The sequence below is a fragment of the Martes martes genome (assembly GCF_963455335.1).
Source record: "Martes martes genome assembly, chromosome: 16".
NCBI lineage: Eukaryota > Metazoa > Chordata > Mammalia > Carnivora > Mustelidae > Martes > Martes martes.
Genome location: NC_137904.1, coordinates 57,769,895 through 57,789,910, shown reverse-complemented (window position 1 = coordinate 57,789,910; position 20,016 = coordinate 57,769,895). Strand labels below are relative to the sequence as shown.

Sequence of the window (20,016 nt, the reverse complement as noted above, 5' to 3'; positions counted from 1 at the left end):
GGTCAGGGACAGATGAATCCGGAGGAGAGGGCCCGGGAAGGCCAGGGCTCTGCAGACGGTGCCACGTGAAGGACCAGAGAGTCCCTCTTTCTGACTTTGTGGGCTAGACAGCCTCGGTCCCAGCTCCTCGGCCGACTTGTCTCTTTCATCAAAAGCCGCCGCCACCGGCCGTGGCCGTGTTCCATTGCAAGGATATTTACCTAGACAGGCTACCAGCCAGACTTGACCCTGGACGCTCGGGTGCTGAGCCCAGCTTTCGGGAAGCTTCTCACGCCCCTTGCATCGTTAGATTGTACCACCTGGGATCCCCACCCAAGATCTGCACCGTGGGCCCCCCAGGGAGGCCGAGCAGCAGTGGGCTGGCTCGCGAGGCCGCAGATGATCCTGTTGTTACCCAGGGTGGACCACTCATGTGCCAATTGTCTCCGATTTCCATTCCTTCATCCCTCCCAAGGGTTTCTGAGGGAAGAGTCAATGAGTCCCCACTCGGAACGTGGCTTCCAAGAATGCAAGTGCCACGGAGCCACGTTGTCCTCATTAGCATTCTGGGTCACCCACCGTGGTAGAGCCGTCCACATGCTGGGTCTGCCTTCACCTGCCCGTGGCATTCAGCCGCACAGGCCCGGGTCACCTGAAGATGCCTTCCCCACACACCCGCCTCTCACCTGTTCCTCTGTGTCTGCTCCCCTTCTCACCACCCTGTGTCCCTGCCGTCTTTCAGCCCGGACCCGCATCACCAAGCCTCCCCAGGACCAGAGTGTCATCAAGGGAACCCAGGCCTCCATGGTGTGCGGAGTGACCCACGACCCCCGAGTGACCGTCAGGTACTCCATCTGCTGTGGCCCCACGGAGGCATTTAGAGGGGAGGGCGGCTTCAGGGATGTCGACACCAAGGAGGTTAAGTGTGACTGTGGGGCCAAGCCGTGCCTTGGGGGGACCACCTGCAGAGCTAGGGCAGGGCTGAGCTAGCTTGAACTGAACTGGACCATATTTGCGGGGGCGGGGGTAGTGATACAGAAGAATGGAGGGGGGAGGGATGCAGGAGGGAGGGGCGCGCAGGAAGAGCCGTTTTGGTTGGTGACACATGGAGACTCTGAGGTGTTCTTGCCATGACGCGGGACCTCACTCTACCCCAATCTTTGACCCAGATCTTAGATCCTCTGCCCCCCCGAGTGGACAGCAGCCGGGTCTGGGTAAACAGGTGTGGGAGCAGAGATAGGCCAGGGCAGGACACACATGGGAGAGGAAAGCGCCCCAAAATGCGGCCACCCCACCACCCATCCTGGGAGCTGGGACCTTGGTGAGCTACTTGGCTTGAAGGGAACAGGTCCCCCCGGGGAAGCCACTGGAGATAGGACAGCAGCAGCCAAGACGGTTGTAAAAGCCAGAATCCCTCCGGAGCTTGGGCTGCAGACACCTAGACCAACCCCAGGAAAGTCTTCGGGAACTAAGACCGGGAGAAAGCGGTCCCTTCGGGGCTCTCCCTTGAACTCCGAGATAACGAATATAAAAATTAACTGCTTTCTTAGAAACAAATATCCCCTCCATGTTGCTTCTGTGTTTTATGGCCAATATCACTGCCAAAGCGACTGGCTGGAAGGGGCCGGCTGGTGCCACCCCGGAGGCTTGGCCCCACCGCTCTGGGGGCAGCGGCATCCTGGGGCGCCATCTGGTGGCCATTGGGCATATAACAGTCTATACAACCGCACCGAATGGGCCCCCAGAAGCCAAGGTTGGCTTTTATGCTAAACGAAGTAAGTCCATCAGAGAAAGACAATCATCATATGATCTCTCTGATAAGTGGAATTTGAGAGGCAGGGCAGGGGCTTGTTGGGGGCAGGGAGGGAAAAATGAAACAAGATGGGACCAGGGAGGGAGACAAACCATAAGAGACTCTTAATCTCAGGAAATAAACCGAGGGTTGCTGAAGGGGGACGTGGGTAGGGATGGGGTGGCTGGGTGATGGACACTGGGGAGGGTATGTGCTATGGCGAGTGCTGTGAAACGTGTAAGACTGATGACTCACAGACCTGTACCCCTGGGGCAAATAATACATTCTATGTTAAAAAAAAAAAAAAAGAAGAAGAATACTAGACTTTTAGACCCACACCCATTCTTTGAGAATCCATTGCAGGCCCCCAGTTTGCAAGCAGGGGCCTTAAAATCACACAGATGTCATTAAAATACTGTCAATGCAAGAAACAAAATATGCTTGTAACTGGGATTAGTAAATTTTGTAAAAAAAAAAAAAATATATATATATATATATATATATGTATCTTAACTATAAAAATGTTCTCCAGGAGAACTCTGCACATCCCCCTACCACCAAAGAATATTGCTGTAGGTCTCAGGCCCACACCTAAGTGGTAGCTGTAATTTTAGCACCTATTAATTGAAAACCTTATAATAATAAAGGTTTTATTAATAAGTTTTGTATTTATATAGCTTATAGTTATTTACATATTTTATATATATAATTATATATGAATTCAACAATGCTTTAAATTGGTGTTTCATTTATTAAAATAGCATCCAGCTAGCATTTGGAAAATAGTTGCGTATTTTAGTCATTCTCTAGACAGTTCCTAATGAACAAAGGGACTCGGGGACCCCTTGCAGTACAGCTATAGCCCACCCCCCAAGGACCCTTAGGGACCCGCAGATGGAAAAACCATATTCCGGTTCACTGGGGACTCCTTGCCTTAGAATGGAACTCCCCATCTAGGGCAATCTGTCCTCGATGGGAAGAGAACACAGAATTGGTCCCTCGGGCCCCAAAATTGTCAGTCTGTGGCCAAACGCACCCCTCTATCTCCCACCCCTTCCTTGGACTTGAAACCCCTGTTGGAGATTAAGGGAACGCACTGGAGTTCCCCAACCAGACAGGCTAGAAAGGACCCAACAGGCAACCCAGTCAAGTTAAAGTGATGGCCACTTAATTCTGTGTTCTGTGCCCTCCTCAAGATCAAGCCAGAATCCAGGGGTCCCGACCGGAGCAGGTGCAGGTTGCCTGCCCAGACAGCTTTCAGAACGACCTTAGGAGAAACTCTTCTGTTAGGTATCTGAGCCCAGATCTAAACCCAGTCTGAGCAATCCACTTGTGGCCACTGATAATACTAATCAATATTTCCATTGGCTTTTTTTTATTATACAGCTAAAAGATACCCTTTATAGGAGGGAAATATAGAAAATGCAGATAAGCCTCCAAAAATGGGGAGGGAGGGAAAAAGAAGAGAAGTAGGTTTATCTGTTTCTCTCAATAATTTTAATAATATTAAAATAGTAATATAATGATAATAATATTAGAGTGTCATCTGTAAAAAACCTAGAGACACACTTTGTCTGCTTTTTCCCCTAAGAACCCATTGTGAATCCCTTCCCTTGTCAATAAATATTCTTGTATAGACTTCATTATATGATTATTCACTCATCCTTTGTGTGGATGTAACATAATTTTTGTTACCAATTCCCCAATGCTGGATATTTGGCTGGTTTCTCAGTTTTTTGCTAATATTAAGAAACATCACAGGGCGTGGCTTAGTTGGGCATCTGACTCAATCTCAACTCAGTTCTTGATCTCAGGGTCATGAGTTCGAGCCCCATGTTGGGCTCCATGCTGGGTGTGGAGCCTACTTTAAAAGAAAGAAAGAAACGTTATGATGAATGTCCTTGTAACTAAATATTTTTGCCCTTCTTTGATTTCCTGAGGACTATCTAATATTATTTAAAGCTGAAAGTCCTGAAAATTGCTCATCAAAATTGTTTAATAGCCAGCTATATAATTACAGATGATTTTGGAAATTTTCTACCCTGAATTAAATGGACTCATCAGTTGTTGTTGTTGTTTTTTTTAACTTTCTACTGTGGAAAATTTCAAATATAGCCCAGAGTAGAGACACCCAGATCATCAGAACTTATGTGCCCAGCTCCTTTTTTTTTATTTATTCAAACTCAATTAATTAACATAGAGTGCATTATTAGTTTCAGAGGTAGAGTTCGGTGATTCTTCAGTTTTATATAACATCACGTGCCCTCCTTAATGTCCATCACCCAGTTACCCCATCCCTCCCATGCCCCTCCCCTCCAGCAACTCTCAGTTTGTTTCCTATGATTAAGAGTCTCTCATGGTTTGTCTCCCCCTCTGATGTCGTCTTGTTCTATTTTTCCTTCCCTTCCTCTATGATCCTGTGTTTGGTTTCTTAAGTTCTATATATGAGTGAAATCATATGATAATTGTGTTTCTCTGACAGACTTACTTCGCTTAGCATACTACTCTCTAGTTCTATCCACATCGTTGCAAATGGCAAGATTTCATTTTTGATGGCTGCATAGTGTTCCACTGTATATGTGGATCTTCCTTATCTATTCATCTGTCGATGGACATCTGGGCTCTTTCCAGTTTGGCTGTTGTGGACATTGCTGCTACAAATACTGGGGTGCAGGTGCCCCTTTGGATCCCTACGTTTGTATTCTTTGGTTACATACCCATCTCTTGGCCTCAGTGATTATCAGCATTTGGCTCACCTGTCTCCTCCTATCCATCCACACTTTTTTTTTTTACTGCAATATTTTAAAAGCAAATCTCAAGCATGTCGTTTCACCTTTAAATATGTCAATGTGCATTTCTTACTTAAAAGGAGTTTTCTTGAAACATAACAACCGTGTCCCTGTCACACAGAACACAATGAACCATCCCTTGATGTCTGTAATACCATATTACAACGTCCCTGATTATCTAAGAAGTGTCTTTTTTTTTAAGAGAATTTTTTTTAAGATTTTATTTATTTAGTCAGAGAGAGACAGAGTGCAAGCACAAGCAGGCAAAGGCAGAGGGAGAAGCAGGCTCCCTGCTGAGCAAGGATCCCAATGCAGGACTCGATCCCAGGACCCTGGGATCATGACCTGAGCTGAAGGCAGTGGCTTAACCGACTGAGCCACCCAGGCATCCCTGAGAGGTATCCTTTTAAAAGTTGGTCGGTTTAACTAAGGGCTGAAACAAGGTCTACACGTGGCATTTGGTTGGTGTGTCTCCTTCATTCTACACAGTCCCCTCCCCCTCCTTTTAATGTTTGAGTTCATAACTGCTTTGTCTACCTGCAGTTAATTAGTTGCAGAAATAGGACAGTGGTCCAGCTAACTTTTTTTTATAAAGGGACAGAGAGTAAATATTTAGGCTTTGAGGACTAGATAGCTTTTGTCACAGCTCTCCAAGTCTTGTTTGTACAAACAAGGTGCAAACAAATGAACATGTCTCTGTTTCAATAAAACTTTATTTACACAAACAGGCAGGGGACCGCAGTTTGCTGACCCCTGCTTTGGCCAGCTGTTCTTTCGTGATGCAGTACACCTGTTCTTCTATCCCTTATATTTCTAATTAGACTCAAGTAAATGACTGGTTAGATTCGGGCTTAGTTGTTTGGGCGCAAACACTCCACAGGTGGCGATACTCCCTTCCTAAGACACCACGTCCTGGGACCAAGAACGTCTGCTTGCCATAGGCTGTTTCTTAAGCAGGAATTACTCTCCACCCCCTAGATTTCCTTTTAAGTAAAATTCTACACGTGCCATCAGCTCTGTCAAGGATGATTCTTTTCTAGCTATGGAGATGAATTGAAGGTGATTAAGTCTGACAATTTGTAAATGTATATAAAAAGCCTTAAAATTTAACTCCGCAATTTCACTGCTGAGAATTTATCCTGGAGGAAATGATTTAGAATGTATGGAAATCTGCCGCAAGGATGTTCCTCACAGCATTGACTATAACGTGAGAGAACAAGGAGCCCTTCCCAGAAGGGCGGGAACAATTGCAGAGCAGCTACATGGGTCCTACCGAGCAGCCAGTACAAACCAGAACAAACCAGGGCCTGAAGGGGTCACATTGCAAAGAGTCTAGGATACTTTGTTGCTACCCGTTATTTCCCAGCATGTGCTCTGAGAGTCGAAATCCATGGCTAACTTCTATGGCTCCCTTACTACCGGAAGCCTTTTCTATGAACTTACACTATCCTTATAGCAACCCTAGAAGGTGGGTGGTGTTATTTTTCCTCGTAGGACAAATGAGGAAACAAAGGCACAGGGAGGCTATAAACACACCCAGGATCACGAAGCTGGTAAGTGGCCAAGGAAGGCCAGGGAATCTGAATTCGGAACACAACAGCACTGTGGTGCCAGGCCCCCTCGGGGCAGGGAAGAAAAGTCTGAAATGGCGATGTTCCGCTGTTACTCATGGTTCCCCGTGATGGGAAAGCTTTTCCGTTTTCTTGCCCTGAATTTTTTTTTAAATTTTTTTATTTGTAATTGCAATTTGTAACTTGTAAATTGTTTTTTTATTTGCAATTGCAATTTTCTGATTTTTTCTTAACTTAAAAATATTACAGGCTCATTCTCCCCAGCAGTTTTAGATTCTCTGATACTGATAGCTGTCTCACCTCGTGGCTCAGGCCACATAGTCCCCAGCTGAGCGAGTGACGGGTCATGCGCAAAGCCGCCCAGCCCCCCTCCCGGCTCCCTGCCCTGGCTCCCGGCACCCTGGCCAACCTTGCCCAGGGAGGGCATCAGCATGACGTGCACCCCAGAACTGGCACCTCACGTTACGCGGATGACAGTAATAGTTGTATTTCCTCCAGGATCATTCCAGAGGAGATATTTCTTATTGTCAGGCACGGGCATGTGTGTAATTTCTCAAGTCCCCCTTTGTACTGACTGACCGAAGCTAAAGTGATTTTTTGGACACTAAAGTCAATTTGTCACGGTGATGCATTGATCTAATGATTCCCCTCATAAAACTAATTCCAAAATGTAGTCTGGGCAGAAACTTTCATTCTTCTTCCAGCTGTACTCTTTTAACCTCTTCGGAAGATTCCCTTTTGCCGGCTCTTTCCTGCTGGCTGCTTGGCCGTGGCTTCTGGCCAAAAGCAGCACGGCTCTGACCTAGACCTGAACGGGAGGTATAATGGCTTCGTGGGCTAAGCTCCTGGACAGAGCACCCTGCAACAGGGACGGAGGGCTGCAGGCTGTGCGGGTGCCCCCCCTTCCCGTGCTCCCACCCGGGACCAGCCCTGGGGACCCCGTGTCTCCTGGGGAGTGCCCTGCCGCCTTTGGGGTTCTGCTCCAGACCAGCCCCAGGCTAAGCCCCAGCAGGGCCCCCTACTTCCTGACCCCTCTTTTCTGACCGCTGCTCCTTCCCCTCAGGTACGTCTGGGAGAAGGACGGGGCTGCCCTGGGCACGGAGAGCAGCCCCCGCATCCGTCTCGACAAAAACGGCTCCCTGCACATCTCGCAGACGTGGTCGGGGGACATCGGCACATACACCTGCCGGGTGCTGTCCGCGGGAGGCAATGACTCTCGAAGTGCCCACCTGCGTGTCCGGTAAGGGCGCCCCGCCCCCAGCGTAGGGGGTACAGGCCGTAACAGGAGGCTTATGTTGGCAGACGCCCGGGCCATGTGGGACCTGGGTCCGCTGCCCTCTGGGGACATACCCAGGCCTCCTCCAAGGCCTTCCCCCAGCTCAGTTCAGCCCTCTGTGAAGAGCTGGGGACTCTGGATACGGCTTTGGGCGGGGCGGGAGGGCAGTGGGGGACGGGGGGCGGTCCCCAGAGCCTCCAGCCCGAAGGCCCAGCCATCTGGCTGGGCACAGGCTATTGTGACGTTCAGTCTGAACCCCAGGCACCTGTGTGTCCCCTGACTCCAGGCTTCACAGGTGACCCCACCATATCTCTCCTCCAGGCAGCTGCCTCACGCCCCCGAGCACCCCGTGGCCACCCTCAGCACCGCGGAGAGACGGGCCATCAACCTGACGTGGGCCAAGCCCTTCGACGGCAACAGCCCCCTGCTCCGCTACATCCTGGAGATGTCGGAGAACAGTAAGCCTCCCCGCCCCAGCCAGCGGGGAGCACGGACTTGGGGAGTCGGCCTGGGGCCCGGCTCCAGCACCCCCGCTTCCCAGTCCGGGCCTTTGAGCAGGCCTTCTGGAAGCCGCAACTTCCCTGCGGAATGAGCATCGGCCCGTGCCTGCCCTGGTCATTGTGACAGCGGCATAACGATCGCCGTGGGCAGAGGGGACACGCAGGGCCTGCCACTCCAGAGCCTCCCAGGCAGTGGTGATTTTTCACTTTTTGTCCTCCAAGACCCCAAGCTGTGAACTCCGAAATTAGCAGGCCTCATTTGAATGATGTTTTAAAAATACAGTTTGCCTGGAGCTCATCATTTGCAGCGGGGGGGGGGGGGGGGGTGCAGCTAGAAAAGGCAGGTGCATCTCCATTCCCGTGGGCCCTTGCTTCCTCCCCAGGGCATTCAGCCTCCCGGGACAGGTGGGCTAAGGGGACCCAGAAAAATGACGTGACCAGCCTCTAGTGGACCAAGTCCGGGAGGCTGTCCTCTGCTGGAATGGGGTAAGGAGCGGGGCCTCCCGGGATGTCTCCCTCCGCCTGCACCCTCTGTCCTTGTAGATGCCCCCTGGACGGTGCTCCTGGCCAGTGTGGACCCCGAGGCTACCTCGGTGATGGTCAAGGGCCTGGTGCCGGCACGCTCCTACCAGTTCCGCCTTTGTGCAGTCAACGACGTGGGGAAGGGACAGTTCAGCAAGGACACGGAGAGGTGAGGGGGGCCAGTGTTCTTCCGGAGGGGCTCTGGGTGACTTCATCGAAGGGAGGGTCTGAGGGGACCTACAGCCGAGTCCCATGTGGCATCGTGGGGCCTAGCTGAGCGCAGACCCAGGCCACCACCTCCCTGGCCCTGTGGGCTTCGGCATCTGCCTCTGTAGAATGGGGCAGCATGACTCACCCCTGCCTCACAGGGACGCTGCAAGGAGGACGGGAGGCGACACTGGAGGCCCTGTGAACGGTGCCTGGTGTGGGATGAGCACCCACCAGAGTTAGTGGTCCCCTCACTGGGAGCTGGGCAAGTTCAAAGACTTACCTGATTTCCACTGTAGCTCCTCACAGACGCCATCACTGTCACGTGGCCGTGAGGTATACGGGGCCACGGGACCCACACGGGTCTCTGTGTCCAGTGACTTGCACAATGCCAGGTCCTAGTAAGCTTTCAGCAAAGATTCTGCAAAGTGATGAAAATTAAGTGAAAACAGAGGGTCATCCATTTTCGAGCATCACCCGGGAAGACCCACTTATGTAGGAGGCCGTTCAGGCCGCCTCCGCCCTGTAGGATGGACGGTCAGTCAGAGTGACAGCGACACAAATCCCGCGCCCCCAAGCTGTGTGCTCCTCTTTCCTCTTCCGGGTTTCTTTTTAATTCTTCCAGATTTATTGAGGTACCGTCAACACAGAACATGGTGGAGTGTAAGGTGGACAGGTGCTGATTTACACAGTGCAACAGAATTACCACGTGGTGTTGGCTAACCCCTCTATCCCATCACGAAATCACCATGTCTTTGTGGTGGCGAGAACATTTAAGATCTATTTTCTGAACAACTTTTAAGTGTATGATACAGTATTTTTAGCTACAATTGCCGTGCTCTCCTTCAGATCCCCAGAACTTACTAATCCTCTCACTGGAAGTTTGTGCCCTCAACCAGTGTCTCCCCGTTTCCCCCAGCCACCCGCCCTTGGTAACGACCACTCTCCACTCTGGCTAAGTTCAGTTTTTTTTAGATTCCACTTAAGTGAGCTCATACAGTACTTGTCTTTCTCCGTCTGACTTTATCTCACTTAGCATCGTGCCCTCAGGGTCCATCCCTGTTGTTGCAAATGGCAGGATTTCCTCCTTCTCCTGGCTAAATGCTATGCCGCTGTATACATATACCACATCTTCCTGATCCACTCCTCCGTGGACAGAGACTTGGGGTGCTTCCGTGTCTTGGCTGCTGTGGCTAATGCTGCAGTGAACATGGGGGTGCAGGTGTCCCTTCAAGATCCTATTTTCATTTCCTTTGGATGGACAGATACCCAGAAGTGGGACAGCCGGATCATTCGGTAGTTCTGTCTTTCATTTTTTGTAGAACTGCCATCCTGTTTTCCACAGTGGCAATTTGCATCTCCACCCCCACCAGTGCCCGAGGCTTCCTTTTCTCCGCATCCTCACCAACACCTGTTATCTCTTGTCTTTTCAACGATGGCCATTGGGACAGGTGGGAGGTGGTATCTCATTGTGGTTTTCATGTGCATTTCCCTAATGTTGAGTGACGCCAAGCATCTTTTCATGTACCTATTGGTCATCTGTGTGTCTTCATGGGAAAAATGCTGATGCGGATCTTCTGCCCATTTCGAATTGGGTTGTTTTTCTTTTTTTTTTTTTTTGCTCTTGGGTTGTATGTGTTCTTTATGTGTTTTGAATACTAACCCCTTATCAGGTGTGGGGCTTGTAGATGTTCTCCGCATTCAGTGTGTGGGTTTTCCATTTTGTGGAGTGTTTCTTTTGTTGGGCAGGAGGTTTTCAGTTTGCTAAGGTTCCACTTAACTTACTTTTGCTTTTCTTGCTTGTGCTTTTGGTGTCATATCCAGAAATCCCTGCCCGGACCCATGTCAAAGAGCCTTTCCCCATATTTTCTTCTAGGAGTTTTATGGTTTAGGGTCCTACAATTAAATCTAATCCATTTTGAGTTCATTTTTGTGAGTGGCGTAAGATGGGGGTCCAGTTTCATTCTTCTGCACGTGGCTGTCCAGTTTTCCCCACACCATGAATTGAAGAGACTATCCTTTCCCCACTGAGAAGAATCACTATTGTTAAAAGGTCAGTGTTACCCAACGCCATGTGTAAATCCAATGCAATCGCCATCAAAATTCCAGTGGCATCTTTCCTGAATTAGAAAAAAAAAAAATCCTAAAATGTGTACAGGGCCACAAAAGACCTTGAGTAGCCAAGGCAGTCCTGAGAACAGAGCTGGAGGCATCCCATTTCCTGATTTCGCACTATCCTCGAAAGCCGTAGTAATCAAAACAGCATGATCCTGGCATAAAAATAGACACTTCGACCAATGGAACAGAATAGAGAGCCCAGAAATAAATACTCACATATACCGTCAACTGATATTTTTACAAAGGAACCAAGAATGTACTTGGCTCTTGAAAAGACTCTCTTAGGTGTGTATGTACGCGGACATCTGGCTTAAATCGATCATTTGGTTCTGCCGCAGTTCCAGTGAGCTTAAGTCTTTGTGGCTCTCATGAGAGGGATGCCACAGGGGTCGTGACACCCTAACAGGAAAGCGAGGGGGGCAGGTAACAGCCTGGCAGGGAGGATTTATTCCCTCGCTGTTTGTTGAACACCTACTATGTGCCTGGCTGTGTGTAGACCATGAGGGCTGCGGGGAGCAAAGTGGACGCGGCCCCAGCCCTTCAGAACTACAAAATCCCAACGACACAAAACCTCCAAGTCTCGGGAGAACCACCCTCCACTTTCTCTGGGTCTTCAGGCTTCGCTTCAAGCCCTGATTCATCTTCCTGATGAATCTTCACGCTAATAGCCCTGAGTCACGAAGAAAAAGGTTAAATCACCCTCGCTCGCAGGCTTTACAAAGACATGGGAGTGTGCGGTACGTTTTGGAAAGCTATCCGTCAGAAAGAAAAAACATAAAAATAAACTGAAAGGGAGAGACATCCATCAGAAATAATTAATTTCTGGTTTTAATGGGCGCGTGTCAGTTGGGCGAACGGCACACCGCAGTGGAACACTGCGTCCCCCAGCAGTGCCAGAGAAAGACATGCGGTGACGCTCGCTTCTGGAAATGGGGGATGGGCCCCCCACCACCGCCACGTGCCTCCCCAGCCGCACCTGGCCTGTCCTGCCCGCAGCTTGGGGCTCAGCTGGGCAGAAAAGGAATCCTCGTCATACAGCACCACCAGCCTGCGAGTGTTTAACTCGCTTAACTGCTTCTGAAATACCGGAGGACTCAGGACGTCATCAGCCCCGACAGCAGCTTCTCTGACATCTGGGAAACTGAGGCCCGTGTCCCTGAGCTGCACAGACAAACACATCTAGGGCTTTGTGGTGTTTTGAAATGATTCCATACATGGTGTCCTTGAGCCTCAACTCGTCTTAGAAAGCAGGCAAGTGGAGGTTTATTATACTCCTTTAAAAGATAAAGGAGCAAGCTCAGAGAGGTTAAGTGACTTGCCCAAAAGCACACAGCAACTGTGCAGAGTCATCCAGGAACCGAGCAGCCTCCTCGTATCCCGTTAAACTCCTGTATTTGCCCTCGAGACTGAGAGTGGAAAGACCCACCCACTCTTGATGTTTTCCTATCCAGGGTCTCCCTCCCCGAGGAGCCCCCCACAGCCCCTCCACAGAATGTCATCGCCAGCGGCCGGACCAATCAGTCCATCATGATCCAGTGGCAGCCGCCTCCCGAGAGCCACCAGAATGGCCTTCTCAAGGGCTACGTCATCAGGTAGGCGTCCCCCCCTTCCCTGGAGAAAGGAGGGACAGCCCTCACCCAGGGGGAGGGTTTGGAGTGGATGGGAAATCAGCCAAGTCACGGAAGGTCCTTCTCCATCTCACAAGGACCAGGCAACAAGAAATGACTTTGCCCTGGTAGGAAGGACTCAGGTTAGACCTGTAGAGGAACTTCCAGAAGGCAGGGTCTTGGAAAACAATGGGAATGCTTGAGAGAGGAGGTACAGTGTAATGTCCTCAAGGCTGTGTGGATAGGCAGGCTGGCCACACGTCAGGGCTTCACAGGATAGGGCACAGGGAGACGGGTAACTCTCCGACGGGCCAACCGCCCCGGAAACCAAGAATACCCCATCTGAAGCCACCTTACTGGGCCAAGGGCTGGTCAAACAGTAGACCTCCTTTTGCTGGTCCTTATCGCAAAATGAAGCCCGGTTATGGAGACTTATGTCTACACTTGACCAAGGGTATTTCACTGGTAACCTCTAACTGAGTTATTAAGTGCTACTAATTGGGGGTCGTAAATTCAAATTAGCATAAAGTTGAAGTTCCTGAGCGTCCATCAGCGTTCTGAATTCTGGCAGGCCGCAAAATGCGCATTTCTTTCCTGTATGTGTGCTCTCCAGCTCTGGCGTGCCCCAGATCTGGAGGGTGTTATCGTTGACTTGACCGCTCCACGATCCGTTAATTTTATTGTGGGTTTTCGGTGAACCCTAATGGCGAGTGGTGCTCAAAGGGTGTTCCCTAGACCAACAGCGGCCTTGATTTGAATGCAAACTCTCAAGTCCTACGCCTGATCATGGAAAACTTAGAGATGGGCCCAGCAACCTGGATTTCAGCAAGCCCTCTGCGTATTTGTGATGCACGATAAGCCACCGAGGACCATTGTTACGGGGTCTTATAACACATCAAAATAAGCTGGAGCCTCTAATTTTCCAATAACGTATGGGTTGTGGTTCTCCTATGATCTAACCATCCCCCCAGATTTTGTCCATACAGACCCACTTCTGTATTATCATGTGTTCTTTTTCCAGTAGAAATTGGTAGAGTAGGTAGCTCAAGTTTGTTCTCTGCACCTAAGTCAATGACTGTCAAAAGAGGGAGTCACTCCTCTGGAGGGACAAAGAAAGTGAGCCCAGCCTTTGGATGTGGCTCTCCATGGATGACCCCTCCAAAGTGAGACCAGTGTGATCTGCCCAGAAACTCTTAGTGTCCATGGTTAGCTAATCTCTCCAGTGTCCAACCCCATCAAAAAGAACAGACACATCCTCTAGACCTGTGCTGTACAGGGAGATAGCCGTTGGTCTCCTGTGGTTATTTAATTTAAATACAAGTCCACATTCCCAGCTACACCAACCACATTTCAAGTGCTCAGCAGCCACGCCCAAGAGTGGCTGCCATATTGGACGGCCACATTGGATGGCACATGGAACATTCGCACCATCACATGTGGTTTCCTGGGCATGTGCCCAGCAGGCTGTCTCCGACCCGCCACCCCCTGCCTTCCTCCCTCCCCTTAGGTACTGCCTGGCCGGGCTGCCCGTCGGGTACCAGTTTAAGAACATCACAGACGCTGACGTCAACAACCTGCTGCTGGAGGACCTCATCATCTGGACCAACTACGAGATCGAGGTGGCCGCCTACAACAGCGCCGGGCTGGGTGTCTACAGCAGCAAAGTCGCCGAGTGGACGCTGCAGGGAGGTGGGTGGGGATCGTGACCGTGGAGGAGGAGCTGGTGCTTCTCTCTCCCTCCCCGGCCCGCACCTGTCGGTCCTGGACCTGTCCAGTCCCGCCTTGGCCACGGCACCTTTTTCCCCCGGTCCTGAGCTGTTGCCCGCTCGCTGGGCCTGGCTACCCCATAGGGCAGGAGGGTGCCAAGGGTCAGGGGAGTTGTGGGGGGGGGCATGATGAAGGCAGAGGCTTTGTGGGTACGGGGACCTTCTTCAGGGTCCACGTCACCTGGACATGACACAGCTGGCTTCGAGGGTTGTACAGAACGACCTCCCCCGAGCACGTTCCCGTCCATCACTTCTGTTTATCGGTACCCCGTGAGCTGGTCAGGCGAGTGTTCTGACACCCAAACTAATCGAGAGAAAGAGGGTGCCTCGAGTCCATGACGCAAAGGGGGCGGGGACGGGGCAGAGCAGACCCCTGCCTTTGTTATTTCTCTACTTAATGCCCAAGACTGACTCCACCCCCTCTACCATGCCCCGCCCTGTCCCTCTGCTCTCCTCCAGTCCCCACCGTCCCTCCTGGCAACGTGCACGCAGAAGCCACCAACTCCACGACCATCCGCTTCACCTGGAATGCCCCCAGCCCCCAGTTCATCAACGGCATCAACCAGGGCTACAAGGTACGTGAGGCCTCCCCGCGGCCCCCAGAGGAAGGCTGGGGATTCTCTGAGGGAGGTCGCGGGCAGGGGAGCGGGGAGGAGGGGAGGGACCCCGGTGCTTCTGAAATCATTGGTTCAAGCCAAGCAGACGACACGTGATCAAGGTGAAGGGCATGGGGACTCGCTCTCAGGCCCCTTCCAGGCTTTGGGCGGGGGGGTTGCCAGGACACCGCACAGCCTGTGACCCCGTGCGGAGGAGCTTTCTCGGGAAGACTGGGCTATAAGCAAACCACGTTTGCCTCAGGCTTAGGAGCACCTGGGCATAGCCGCGGCCCCAGAAAAATCCCGAATCCACTTCTTCCTGCCAAGCTGTGGCTCTCCTAGACCCACACGTGTCCTTGGGCTACACTTGAGTGTGGTTAAGGGCACAGGACTGGGACCGTGACAGATGCGGGCTAGAATCCAGGCTCTGGCTCTGCCTCTCGCCGGCTCCCTAGACACGTCCTACAGTCTGTCTGAGCACCGCTCCTTCATGTTTGTCGAGCCTTCCTATAGGCTCTGTTCTAGGTGCCGGAAAACCAGAATAACCTCCCCCGCCCTCATGTGTGCGTGAGGATGATACTCATGCCTACTTCTTAAGGGCGCGGGAGGACTGAATGAGACGATATCCGTAACTCATTGGGCTCAGTGACACGCACGGAAGTGCCTAGCGGAGACACGTTTGCCCGAGCCGGGGGCCCTAACCAGGTGCCACCGTCTGGGCGGCTCCAACAACAAAAATCTGTGTCCTCCCACTTGCGGAGGCTGGAAGTCTGAGATCCAGGGCTGGGCAGGGCTGGTTCCCTCCGAGGCCGCCGTCCTTGGTGTGCAGGTGCCACCTTCTCCCGGTGTCCACGTGTGGTCCCTCTTCTCTGTGCATCCCAGCCTCCTCTTGAAAGGACGCCACTCACACTGGACTGCAGCCCCCCTTACTGACCTCATGTTAACTTCACTGCCTCTTTAAGGACCCTCTGTCCGAATACAGTCCCCTCCTGAGGCCCTGGGGGTTAGGACTTCAACATGTGAGTTTGGGGAGTTGGGGGGACACAGGTCAGCGTATGACAACGAGCTTAGCAGTCATGGTAGCAGGTGTCATTCAGTCCTGGTATTGGTAACGTGGGCGGGGGGTCCTGTGGCAGCTGTAAATCCGCTGTCATTATAACCGCACAAGTCAGGAGGTCTCAGCCCTCCCCTCCGAGATCCCGGACCTTGCTCTCATGCCCGGGTCTCTGATCCCACCCCGCAGGGAGCACCCTGCCAGCCCCCTGTAAAAGAACAGAAGACAGATCACCTAGCGCGGCGTGTGCAGCTTGGGGTAGGTGGGAGGAGGCAGACGGCCCCCTCCAGATGTGGGAGGGCTGTGCCACGGGAAGCAGGCCGTGAAGGAGAAACCCCACGGCCTCTGGCTTGGAGCCCAGGGATCCGGGGACTCGTGATGACTGCCGACACCTCCAGAAGGCTCCTGCACTCGCTCTGCTTCACGGGTGCACATGCGGGACAATCCAGATGATTTCTAGGACTCCCAGCCTTAGCCGTTATTCCTGAGAGAAAGGGGTGGCTTGGGCAGAAAGGGACGGAGAGTAAATCATCCAGAGAATTTTCTGCTGATGTTGCAAATAAAGGAGGGATGGTCTAGAGCTGGGTACGGGCGTGCTACGGCCCTCTCGCTCCTGGGAAGACAGGGCGCCAGGGCCGAGCAGGGCTGTCCTGGGGCAGGGGGCTGCTGCTGAACGCCGGCTGGCTGGCTGGCCGCCCGAAAAGCCTCCTAATTGGGACTCTGGGGGGAGGCAGGGGAGGGAAGGGGAGGCTCGCACAGCACTGAGAAGCGGAGGAGCTGAGCTGGGAACAATTAGCTTCTTGCTGCCAATTCTGTTTTCTTTCACAAACTGGGGGTGGGGAGGATGGGGCCAGGCTGCAGACTTCTAAGGCAGGTGGCTCCTGGCAGGCCGAGTAGCCAGGACCGTCAGGGCCATGACCCGGACAGAGCAGGAGGAGGCTGCAGAAGCCCACGTGATTTCCAGGTCTGCCTGGTGCCCAGCACCCGTGGTTTGTCCTTAAAAACATCCGCGGCCATGAACGGCCCAGAGATTTTGCGCGTAGGACGGCTTGGCCTGCCTTGCTTTCTTCTCTCAGAAGAAGGAAGTCTTCTCCTCACCCCATTTCACAGAGGAGGAAACTGAGGCACGAGAGGCAAGTAACTTGTTCAAAGCCAGAGCAACTGCGAAGCTCAGATTCAAACTTCAGAGCCTACATCTCTTGCTTTAAAAAGAAAATGTGTCGGGACCCCTGGGGGGCTCCGTCAGGGAAGCATCTGACTCTTGATTTCAGCTCAGGTCGTGATCTCAGGGTGGTGGGATCAGCAGGGAGCCTGCTTAAAGGATTCTGTCTCTTCCTCTCCTCGGTCCCTCCCCCTCCTCACTCACATGCTCTCTCTCTTTTTCTAAATAAATAGGCAGATAAAAACTTTTTTAAAAGGTGTCCTATGATTTAACTATAAATAATAACTATGCCTTGATTTTTTTTTTCTAAATACAAATGGATTCAAGCAGGGATTTTGTTTCTTGCTGCCCCAGTCTTCAGTGTCACAGGGAGAAAACAGCAGTGCATGGCCTTTTGCGTTCCTCCAATGAGAATGGACTCCCCGCCCCCTTGGAATTGTTAAAAATGTTCAGACATCTACCAAAGCAGAGGGAAAACAGTAATAACTTTAGAAGACCCTAATGTATCCCAGCTTTAACAATTCCCAGCTCGTGGCCAAATGTGTTCTGTCTGTTCCCCGACCCTCCAAATGGGCCCTGGAATATTGTCGAGCAAATCCCAGGCCACCGTATCATTTCATCCATAAACAGTTCTGCCAAGAAGTATTATAAAGCCTCTGTTTCAGACACAACCACAGCACCCACCCCGTCATCATCGTGCCTAAAAATATCACCGGTCCCCTTGATGTCATCGGATATGCCGTCGGCCCTGATTTTCTTTGACTAGTGGCTCTATTTGCTTCAAGATCCCAATGAGGTCCTCACGACGGCAACTGGTTCGGTGTTCTTTTGAGTCTCGGCTGATCTAGAGAGTCTCTCTCTCTCTTTCTCTCCTTTCTCACTCTCTTTTTCTTGTAACTTATCTAGTCAAGTAAAGTAATCATTTGCCCTATAGAATTTTCCACACCCTGGATTTTGCTGATTGCCTCTCTGTGGGGTCATTTAACACAGGCCTGTGAATGCTATGTTCACAGCAAATTGGAACTTAAAACAGAGGCTTGATCAAATTCAGGTTTGGTGATTTCGTGGGGTTTTTTTCCCCCAAATATTGTTTCCTAGATGGTGCTGTGCCCTTACATCAGAAGCCCTAAGGTCTGGCTGTCTCCCTTACTATCACGTGGTGACCACCGACCACCCTGTGTAACCTGTTATTTCTGTAGGGTTGCAAAAGGGGGACGGTCAAATATAGTAATTTCTCCTTGATGTATTAGCGGAAGCGTTTTCCAGTAAAAAGAAATTTCCCCCTTACCAACTCTTTGCTTACCTGAAGGTTCCATTCATCTAGGAAAATCCTGGTCAAAACTCAGTCCTTTTCCATCACCTACCAATTTTCAGAGTCATGAATGCCATTCCTTAGCATCTTCTAAAGTGACAGATGAATTTGGATGGGGGAGAGGAGGACATTTTTTTGTTTAATTGTTGGTAAATTATTATGTACTCAAGCATTTTTAACTCATCTGGTATGTTTCAACCCATGGCTGTCATTATTCATGTTGACGCCAGATGGGCCCGTCGTTGGCCTCTTTGGTTGCTGAATCCTTTTGACCGGGCCCCAGTAGGCTGATAGGATGGTTCAGGCTGTCTCCAGTTCCTGCACCGTCCCTGGGATCAGCCGTGACTTCAGGCAGTCTTGTTCTTTTCAGTGGGAAATGATAGGTACCTCAACCTAGGCCCTGAGGGCTCTCCATAACACCAGCTTAAACTGGAGGCCATTTCTAGGCTCTGCTAATGAACAGCTCGAAATGCTCCTTCTCCTCCTTCTTTTCAGATAAGACACATACAGATACTTCAACTCAATTTCAGGACTATAAGCTCTTTAATCGTCTTATAGGTCTTTGTCTCTCTTTCCTCCATACCGAAAATCCGGTTCCTACAACACCAACATAATTACCTGCCTACTTTATCCCCAAAACACCCACAACCGTCTCAGAACAGTCATCCCACCACGCTGAGGACCAAAGATCGTGGCAGGTGATTTGCAGCGCTTTCGGTACCTGGGGCGTATCCCGCTGGGGACGTCCTTCCCCTGCCTGGGCTACAAAGTCTCCAGAAATAGTTTTTCTCTGTGTAAGTTTGCTACAGCTCAATACAGCACTAGGTCGATTTGTTTCATTTTGGTTTCGATTTTTAGGGATTGATTTTTTAATTTAATTTTGTTCTATAATTATGGAACATAGTTACGTGGTTCCAAAGTTAGATATACAAAATACGTTCACAGAAAATCAGCCTGAATTCTCCTTTCCCTCCCCCATAGGTTTGATTTCTTTTTGTTTGGTTGGTTTGGTTTTTCCTTTCATTTCTTGAACATAAGCAAATGCAAACATGTACAAATGTGTGTCCCCCCTGCTTCTTCGATAAAGGACACTCTACATTTTCTCCATCTTGCTTCTTTATTTGCATTCTATCCCGGGGATCACGCCGTAGGAATAGAGAGATTCTGGTTTCCTTGTCAACATCTGTGTTGGACTCCATGGCATGGCTTTCCACGTTTGGTTTCCACGTTACGTTTCCAGTTTGGTCAGGCAGCTCCCCAGCAGTGACATTTGGATTGTTTCCAGACTTTTACTATAATGAACATCTCTGCAGTGCATATCTTTGTGCATCTATCTTTACATATTCTTCACATTTCGCTTTGGAATAGATTCATAGAAAGGAGATTGCTAGATCAATGGATAAATGTATATATAATTTCCCTGCTACTGCCAAATCCTTCCATGATTTTTAAAATTCTTTTAATTTAATTTTTTAAACAGGAAACGTATTTACATGATTCAAAAACCAACGAAAGTAAAAAGATAAACGTGTAGCAGAAATCCTCCATCGCACTCCAGTTCCTCATCTGCCTGGTTCTTTCCCACCCACCCAACCCCGAAACTCTCCTCACTCCTGGTAACCAGTGTTGTTAATATCCTGCCTATCCTTCCAGAATATTCCAGAACTCTCCCCACTCCTGGTAACCACTATTGTTCATACCCTGCCTATTCTTCCAGAATGTTCCAGAACTCTCCCCACTCCTGGTAACCACTGTTGTTCATACC

At 50.6% G+C, this 20,016-nt stretch overlaps 1 protein-coding gene across 1 annotated transcript in view; it reads left to right on the top strand.

Annotated features, from left to right (window-relative positions):
- SDK2 (sidekick cell adhesion molecule 2) overlaps window positions 1-20,016 on the top strand; it is a gene marked incomplete at its 5' end in the record, with an annotated part of 246,394 nt that overhangs the window by 175,729 nt on the left and 50,649 nt on the right. The window contains 7 exons of the mRNA XM_080825738.1: window positions 722-824; window positions 7,195-7,371; window positions 7,729-7,865; window positions 8,451-8,598; window positions 12,206-12,346; window positions 13,869-14,050; window positions 14,587-14,702. Of these exons, the coding sequence (XP_080681864.1) occupies window positions 722-824; window positions 7,195-7,371; window positions 7,729-7,865; window positions 8,451-8,598; window positions 12,206-12,346; window positions 13,869-14,050; window positions 14,587-14,702 (1,004 nt within the window). The remainder of the gene's footprint in view (window positions 1-721; window positions 825-7,194; window positions 7,372-7,728; window positions 7,866-8,450; window positions 8,599-12,205; window positions 12,347-13,868; window positions 14,051-14,586; window positions 14,703-20,016) is intronic.